Raw genomic sequence first — 9,275 nt, 5'->3', positions numbered from 1 at the left:
AAGCGCCGACGACCGAGGATCGCCATGGAAACGCCAGCACAGGAGGGATTGCTTTTGTTTTTATTGTTGGGAGGTGAACTGCCGAGGAAAGGATTGTGTTATTCCTCTTCCTCGGTGATCAGGACTAGACTCAGAAATGACTCTTGTCACGCAGCTTCGAAAGACATCGCCAAGATGACTCTATCCACTATGCTTGATCAACTAGATTCTATCAAAAATATATATTAAAAAATGTTTTCTTTATTTTTCATTTATTTTTCATATATTATTTTTTATTTATTTCAGTCTCCCTTCCCACTTTGCCATAATATCCCCAACAATTATGTTTATTATTTTTATTATTACTGTTTATTCATGTATAATAATAATCTATATTTTCATAAAAAATATTTTTTTCATAACAATATTTACTTTTTTCTCCCATCCATTAATAATAGAAAATACCAGGCTACTCTCAATATTACTTGCATTTTAGTCCCTTCATTTTATAAAACTAAATTTTAAAAAAGGAAATATCTATTTTCCTCTCAATATTTTTAATGATATATTTTTTATTGAATTCAAGTAAAATATGTTAAAATGTATTTATATTTAACTAAATATGTGTGTAAATATAAATATAAACTAAAATAAAACAGTTATTTAAATTATATAAAAATCGAAATAGTTGAATAATAATTTAAGTGAAAAAATCATTAAATTAAAATTCTTACAAATATTTTCAAGACATTAAAAGAGCTTTAGTTGAAATAAGGTGATATAAAAACTTGACTATAGCCACCGTGGTGGTTTATTGTGCTGCTGTCAAACTGATGCTAGATAAACAATATTTTGTTGTTTAAATGTATGTATGGCTCCATCATTTGGTTCAGTCATATACCACATGTATTTATTTATTTATGATAAATACATGTATTTTTAAGGCATTTTCGAATGCATTTTCCTTCCCATGTCTATCCAGCTAACTTCCGTCACGTTCGCACCTCACTCTTCTTAGGCCTGATGGTGAAGTGTGAAGCCCAGAAATCTGACGTTCGGGACGTGAACCTTGCTTGAGTGACGAAAAAGTACCAGATTACATTTTGCAATCCTTGCAAAGCCTTTTCTCCAGCAGCTGCTCAGCCGATCCAAAATGTCATGCACACCCAGGCTTAGTGGATGATTAGTCTTCTCTGTAGGTGTGTCGGGGCTGGAGACGCGGCGGCTGCGTGGCCCCGGGACGGTTGGCCGTGTTGGGTGCAGGGGACGTGAACCTCCCTGGGAGGATTGGATGACTCTTGAGCGTCTGGAGTGGTGGCGCCCTGCGAGAGCCGCTCGCCTTTAAAGGCCAAGCCTGATCTGGGAGCGTTGTGCCGCGCTTCTGACCTTCAAGGTCACCGATCTGAGCGGCCACGTCAGCCTGCGCTGGGCGCGCTGACCTTTACGGAGGGATCTGGTCCAGAGCGTGGCACGTGGAGCCAGATGCTAACACGCACATTAGTCAGAGGAGAGACACCTGCTCTGATGTGAGCCGTCTCAAGGTCGTGCAACCCCGGAAGATGCCCTACATCTTCCAGCGTTGCTCAAGAGCTGCCTTCTTCCCAGGCTTGCAACCGAGTGCAGTGTCTTCACAGTTCAAACAAGAAGCTCTTCTCTGACCATCAGTTAGGAAGCTGTCACCGTGGCCTGGCGTTTCCCGCGCGCCGCTCCTCCGCTCATGGAAATATGCTAATATCTAGTGCTTTTTCCTTCACGCTGTGTGTGACCGTGATTCATCTCCCGTCTATCGGCTCAGAAGGAGCTGAGTGAGGTGTTATGGATGGGGTCACCTGTCATCCACGCTGCCTTCAAGACGAAGTTTGGTCTGGATCCTCCACCTGATCGCGCCAGCATTTGGGATTTGAAGAGACTTGCTGAAGTGTTGGAGTCGTGGCGGTTTTGGTCCAGTTAGCTTTACAGGCGTCTAGGTGTTTTCTAGGTCTGTTCAAGGTCAGAGCTTGATCATGCTCTGGAGAAGAACCTCTCTCAGCACTGCTGAGCCTGGTGACAGAGGACAGTCAAACATCTGGTCACCTTTGACCTTGAACTCTGGGTCAACAGAGCCAGAGAGAGTGTCTCCATGAGGTCTTCCAGAAGGTCAGAGAGGGGACCCCGGCACCCTTGGAACCAGGACCTGCTAGTCTCCAAAAATCGTCTTCAGGAAAAAAAAAAAGGTCAGCCTTTTAACTAGGAAAATATTCTATTTAAAAAACTAAAAACTGAAAGTTGTTGATAAACAACTACTTTGGTACAGGTCTTCCTGGGGTCCGGTTGGTGCGGGCCACATGTGGCCCCCGGACCATAGTTTGCAGCTGAGCTGGTCCAAACTGCAGCAGTGAAAATGAGGGAAATTAGAGGGAAACGAACATAATCCCAGTGAAATAAGACCATTATTTCCTTAATTGATGGGTCCAGAAATAATCGGACAAAAGCCAAACTTGAGGGAAATAAAAGGCTTAAGCGAAGCCTTTGAAGTGGAGCCTCGATAAAAGCTGCCGCTATAATTAGCCGCCGCATAATTGATTCCCAAAACTTCACTTTTGTGGCCATTTCCTGACGAAGAGCTTTCTAGTGATGTTTCGTGGAAGGCCGTCCATCGATGGTGGCTCTGCCCACTGGCCTGCGGCGCTGACCCGGTCGGCTCAGGTCAATGGGACAGCGCCCGTGGATCGATCCTCCGCTGACCCACATGGAGGAGGAGCGTGTGCTGCTGCGGCCGGCTGCCTCGCACACCAACATGGATGACAGCATCTCTGATGCCGATCGTGTGGAGACAGGAAGAGACAGACCCCCCGCCGACCCAGCGGGGGCCCCTCGCCTCCAAATGAGTGGAAGCATTACACCATCACTCCGCTGTGATCGTTTCTGAAGTGGTGTCTTCATGTGTCCAATTTCCTCGGTGCATTATCGACTTCAGTGTGACTTTTTTTTAAGCCGTTCCTCACGGTTCCTCCGGCTGGCTGCGGTCACCTGGCTGAAGCTCAGGAGAGACTCCGAGGAGGAAACTGTGTCTGCTGCAGCCTTAATAATGCAGCGAATAAACAAACATTTCCAAAGCGCTTACAAATGAGATCCAACAATGGAACAACTCATGACAAATGTCAAACATAAACAGCGACAGAAATGGCTGGCGGCGTTTCCACCCGCCTGCTGCTCATCCAACGTCTGTATTAGCGGGAGGCTGTTAGAAGCTGGGAGTCTGTTCCTCCCCGGAGAGGGCGACTTCACTGACAAGAGCCACGCTAACAAGCAGCACAGACTTATTTACCAACCAGCGCAGGAATAAATGAGAGCAGCAGCCGGCAGAGGGAAATGAGGAGGAACAAACACGGCTGTGGAGTGTTTCAGAGGGCTCCACTGGTTCTCATGGGGTCCCGGAGTCATGCTCCGCCCAGGGAGTCCAGACTGACCCGGTGAAACGTCCGTCTCCGGACTGGACCCAGCGGGTTCTTTTGTCTCCATGTTGACATTAGGACTGGAGCCAAGAACCTGCTCCTGCCGCTACCAACCCGTTCAGCTCAGTCCAGGGAGATGTTCTCGACCTCCACTCTGATGTGTTAAAGTGTACTGACCCACGGCGTGATGTCATCTACCAGCGACCTGTTTTCGTTCCCAAGGTTCATCTTCATGAGGATAGAAATGTTTCATGTGGAGTCAAACTCCATTATGGACCATCACCATGGTCTTCTTCAACATGGTTCTCCAGATTTCGTTTGATGTGATGGTCATCTGTGGTGGTGTTTCTCCCCCAGGCTTCTCCATCCTGCAGGCCATCATGGAGTCGGCCGTGGCCAACAACTGGCAGGTGACGGCTCGCTCCGTGGGGAACATCCTGGACCCCACCGAGTACCGCCGCATCATCGAGGAGATGGACCGGCGGCAGGAGAAGCGCTTCCTCATCGACTGCGAGGTGGAGCGGATCAACTCCATCCTGGAGCAGGTACGGCCAACCTGAACGCACCAGCCTCCTTGTTTCCTAGGCGATCGCCCGCCTCTCTCTTTTCCCACGAGTCACCATCCGTGTCTGAAAGCTCGCCGCGACTCGGCGGGAGGATTGTGTCTCCGAGACGATGTGTTAGATGAGGAGTAATTTTAGACTGGCTTGTCTGGAGCTTTTAGATTTCCCCTCAGGATAAACCGTGATGAGAGGTTTTCACTCCGACGCTGTGACGGAGCACTTTTCTTGCCTGGACACATGCGGCTCCTTCGTCTGGAATGACCCCCGTTATGTTGCGATAAGGTCAGGACAAGTGGAACGTCCCGAGTCAGGTGTGACTTCGGAGCCTCAGAGGCGCTAACTGGGACGTCCAACGCCTTGGAGCGAAGTTGCGCTCACTGAGGAGGTGACAAACTATGATGGTGCCGTAATCCTCCTCACACTGTGAAGGTTCTTTCACCAATGATCTTCACTGTCCTCGACCTTGACAGCCACGGCTGCGTTTTCATCCGGCGCCCGCCCCGCGTCCCGCCCCTTTCCGCGCCGCCTCTCAGATCCAGGCCGAGCGGCGCGTGCGTCCCCGGAGGACCATCCCTCCTGTAAGCTGTGACATCAACACTTGCTTTAATGTAAGACGGGCTCCCAACGTAAGTAGGACACACTGTCCCGTAACAGCAACAACAATGAGCCCACTATAAATAGCCTCTGCTCCTCGCCGGAGGGAAGATGGCTCACACGGTGGAGTGAGCAAACACAAGTGCGGCCGCTGCGTTTCGGGGCGCGAGCGTGTAAACACCTCCCCAAAGCCTCTGTGGGCGATAACAATGTGTCATTAGCCAACACACCTACAGACGGCCGTCGGTAATCTGCGCTAATTGATTTCAAGTGTTGATGAACGCCGGCGCCCCCCGAGGGCTGGTCTCCTCAACTGCTCAGTGAAGCAGAGATGAGGCTTCAAACACCTTTCAGGCTTTTCATCAATAATGGAGACGCAGTGGATTTTGTAATCACTGCCAGAGGACCAGTCACTTACACCCCCCCTCCACCCCCCGCCCCCCCGCACCGAGGACAGATGAAGAGCCCAGAGGAGGAGGAGGAGGAGGAGGGAAGAAAGAAAACAGCGAGAGGCTTGTGGGAATTGAAGCTCGCAGCCCGAGTGAGAGGCGCTCTGTAATTCCACACCAGGACAGGAACACCAGCCGCTGCTCGCAAACTTGTGTGTCAAAGGTCAACAAGGTGGACGGTCAGTGGAGGGAGTCCAGGTTAGCTGCTGGAGTCCACGGTGGAGAGAAGCGTCTGACTCGCTGGGATGGGTCTGAGCGGGAGCTTCCTCTGGCCGACGGTGAAAGCCTCCTGCTGCTGTGCAACACCTCACAAACTGCTCACAGTGGCAGATGGAGATCAGGGGTGGGACTCCATTTTACAAATAATTAAACAAATTAGAATTTCTGATGAATTAATCTAAATTAATCGCAGTTTAATGGCATCAGAATATTTGCCACCATGAGCCACATTTGTCAATGTGAATGAATGTAGTATATTAGTGAATCAAATGACATACATTTAAACAACAAAATATTGTTTATCTAGCATCAGTTTGACAGTAGCACAATAAACCACCATGGAGACTATAGTCAAGTTTTATATCACCTGATTTAAACTGAAGCTCTTTTCATGTCTTGAAAATATTTGTATCAGAATTTCAAGTCCATTCAGAGTGGTGGAAACCCTGGACATTGTGTAGTGAGAAACAGAAACGATGAAGAACGAAGAACACCAACACTGTGAGAAGACAAGAGTCATGTGAAGAGAAACATAGCAACAAAAGAAAGGAAAATTCAAGGCCAGAAAACAGCAGAACAAAGATGGAAAATACGCGTCTATATGGAGAGACGGAGAGCTGAGAGACGTTCTGGCGTCTGTGCAGAGATGAGGGAAGTGAAGAGGAGAGTGCAGACAGGGTGGAGCTGTGAGGTCTGCAGCAGGAGGAAAGAGGCCACTGCTGTGATGGATGTTTAGAGTCTCAGGAGTCGGAGGTGAAGAGACTGAGGCTGAGACAGTTTGGAGACCAAGTTAGTGGAGAGGTGAGACAGCGTTGGGTGAGAATGTTGGAGCGGAAGATGATGGAGGAGGAGATGGTGAGGTGACCAGGGCCTCAGTGGCTTCCATCCCATCAGGTGTCTGGACCCTGTGCTCAGTTGCTGCGGCCTCTTTGGTGGATCCGTCTGAGACCTCTGGTCCAGAGGAAGCTGAGAAACTAGACGGAGATTTAGCGGACTTTATTTGAAGACCTCAGCCGTGTGGCTGCGTGAAGACTGTAACAACACTGTAAATTGTTCATCCTTAAAGACGATTGAACCTTGAGAACCATCCGTGAGTCACGTTCGCCTCCTCCGGGGAACAAAAGGCCGAGAGAAGAGCGCAAACACAAAGAAGTTCAACGGCGCCGGCGGAAAGAGAAACCGGTCGTTCAGTGGAACAATGCGAGCGGCACGAGGCTCCGCAGGTTTCCTTTGATGTGAGAGAACGTGGCTCACGGCTTTGTGCTGGGCTTCACAGCTCAGGTCGTGCGAGTGAAGGACGCTGTGCCGCTCCTCCTCCTCAGCCACCTTCGCGAAGGAGACCTCATGAGTGACGGCAACCCAAATAAACCCCACTTCAAACGCGGCCGGCGAGTCCCAGGTTTGGCAGGAGAGACGGCGCTTTGTCGTTCTGAGGAGCGGGTTGGCACGCGATAATAGCAAAGTTAGCCAGTGTGGACTCCAGCTGGAAGAGACAGCCACCTGACAGGCCGACGCTTCTCCCCACAGCAGCTATTTCAATCACCATTTGGGGAATATGGCCTGTATTTGATGGAATAATGAGACAGCAAGGAGACGCAGCGTGGTTCCTCCGAGGCGGCAGCCCTTCTAAGGCGCAGATGCAGGAGGATCGGAAAAGACTGGAGCTCTACTTTCACTCTTTTAACTCTGAAGCCTTGGTGCCCAGCTATTGTTAGCATAGCATGGCGGTGCGTTTACTCTTCCCTTGGGAGGAAATAAATCTGTATCTTTCTACCTTCGGCTTGAGGAATACCCACAGTGCTTTGCCTATTGTCAGCCAATAAAACGAGGGTGTCCAAGGCGGCGAAGAAAGCTACAAAACAAAAGCATTATCTTTGTTAATGGAGGTAAAATATGTCCTGGTCCATTTTACAGCTTATTTATCTCATTGTTTCGTGACATTTACTTTTACTTGACAAGCTTCTGTCAGTCTTCTTCTTGAATGAATGGACAGAATCGACAGACAGAACGTGCGTCATGCTGCCCCCCACAGTCGGAGGACGTATCTGCACTCACGTCACCGTAACACTGGGTTTGAGGGTGAAGTCCTCTGCCTCCACTCATTTGTTACTTTGCTTGATAGTCATCTTCTTGTGTCATATTATTTTATTATTTGAGGCTGTTACTTGGGAGGAAATGTGCTTCATTTTTTCTATTTCTTTCTAGTTTTATTTTAACTCTTCTTCTTCACCTCTTTGAGTCTCACATTTCCTCCCTCGAATCTTAACATTAGCGGCAGTGTTCGGATGAAGCTGAAGTGTCTCCGCGCGCTTCATGAAAACAAGCTCTTCTGATGTACCAACTGGGTTAAATCCCGCCTCATATTCCTTGTAAGTTGTGCCCAAACTAAGGCATAGCGGTGAAAAGCCGACGTCACCGACCTCGGGAAAGTCGCTCCTCTGAAGGCAGATGACAAATCCGTGCAACAAAGCGGGAGCTTCATTATTGGGAAGGCAGTCAAATTGACTTGCAGGCAATTGGGCCGACAGCCAGCTCAGCACAGTCTGCTGAATTAGAGCCGAGTCCCTGAGGAACATTTCGGTGGGTGGTCCCGCAGCTCTGCAGGGCTTCAAACGCTCCAGACCAGAGAAGCCCGACCAGAAGGTGTTTCTCTGACCTGAAACCGCGGACCTGCTTTTCTGCTCCACTTCTGAAGCAAGTGTGGAGGAGTCCTCTGGTGAAAACCTGAATTCCACAACTGCAAAGTTTGGAGTCATGGCAGCCTCCCAACTGTGTAATGAGCCTCTGCACTCTGAAGTCTCGCCGACTTTTCTCTGTCAGTGTGTTTCACGTCAACATAGCAGCATTTTAATTATCACAAGCTCGGCGTTGTAGCCAAGAAAATGCAGTTCAATTCATGTGCCAGCGAATTGCTGCAGCTCCGTCAGTCAGGGAGCTGTATGTTTGAGGAGAGTGGAGGGAACAATGACCTCTCTGGACGTGCTTCTTCTTTGCTTTGTGATGGGGCTGTGTGTCAGGTCTCGGTCTTGGACTCCTTCTGTGGGTTACAGATCGCACATGTCACAAGCTGACGCCGTCCTCCGGAGCAAACGAGCCCATCAAAAGCTCGATCGAAAGCTCGGTGGGCGATAAGCTAGCTTGCCTTATCGCCCACCTCTACTGCATGCTACTGTCGCTAGCTTGGAAGCTAAAACTGCTAGCTGCAGCCAGTGTCCACTGCAAGCTCCAAACTGGCCGTTGTGATTGGCCTGTTGAGCCCAATGACGTCCCTACTTTAACTCAATGAATACACTTGATGATACTTGTACTAACTACTAACTCAACTGCGCTCTTTCAGTCTTCACCACTGCCGTCTTATTTTATTGATTGTTATTATATATATTGGAACCCATGTTTTTCACTGGCAACATTATTGTGATTCACATCCTGAAGCGCAGGTGGTCATAATGTTTTTACTAATCAGTTTCAAATCACCGTCCACTAAAATTTCTATCAATATTTTGTGTGAATTCCATTATTTATAAGTGAAATGCTTGAAAAGCCTTTTCATTATTTGGAAATATTTTGCTGGAAGATTGTGATGACTCAGCACCTTGTCCATAAATGGTGTCCGGTCCGGTCCGGTCCGGGGTCGGCGAGGGCCGCGCCTGATCCGAGGAGCATTAAAAATGTAGGAGGCTGGATCGATGGCGCGAGAGCTGCAGGTTCCTGCGCTTCCTTTCAACGGAGCCTGTCGCACCCCCAAGTGACAGCAGGAGATGATTCAAGTTCTGGCTCTGACCTCCTCTGGGTCCTGCTGGTTTCAGGTTCCCGGGAAAAAAATAAATGGTTCCCAGAGGAGCGTGAAAGTGGAGCAGCAGAATCCTAAAATATTTGTTCCATGCAGACGCGTCTTCCGAGATCAGCTCTGAGCGCGTGCAGAGGAGCTTCCCACTTTGTTGAAGGTCACGCGCCCCAAAGCTAAGTTAGCATTAGCCGCTACGACGCTCAACAAAAGGGTCTTGAAAATCCATCATGTGAAGTCACCGCGGAAAGTT

The 9,275-nt window shown here is 48.9% G+C and overlaps 1 protein-coding gene across 6 annotated transcripts in view; it reads left to right on the top strand.

Moving 5' to 3' along the window:
• The window catches only part of LOC128747926 (glutamate receptor 3-like), an 82,050-nt gene that overhangs the window by 47,966 nt on the left and 24,809 nt on the right, over positions 1–9,275 (top strand). For all 6 annotated transcript variants that reach the window (XR_008412741.1, XM_053846170.1, XM_053846169.1 and 3 more), the window contains one exon: positions 3,771–3,958. Coding sequence is in view for 5 of the 6 variants with exons in the window: in XM_053846170.1 (XP_053702145.1) it covers positions 3,771–3,958 (188 nt within the window). In the remaining variant the exon portion in view is untranslated. The remainder of the gene's footprint in view (positions 1–3,770; positions 3,959–9,275) is intronic.

Source organism: Synchiropus splendidus, chromosome 17 (assembly GCF_027744825.2).
Source record: "Synchiropus splendidus isolate RoL2022-P1 chromosome 17, RoL_Sspl_1.0, whole genome shotgun sequence".
Taxonomy (NCBI): domain Eukaryota; kingdom Metazoa; phylum Chordata; class Actinopteri; order Syngnathiformes; family Callionymidae; genus Synchiropus; species Synchiropus splendidus.
This window is presented reverse-complemented; position numbering and strand designations above follow the sequence as displayed.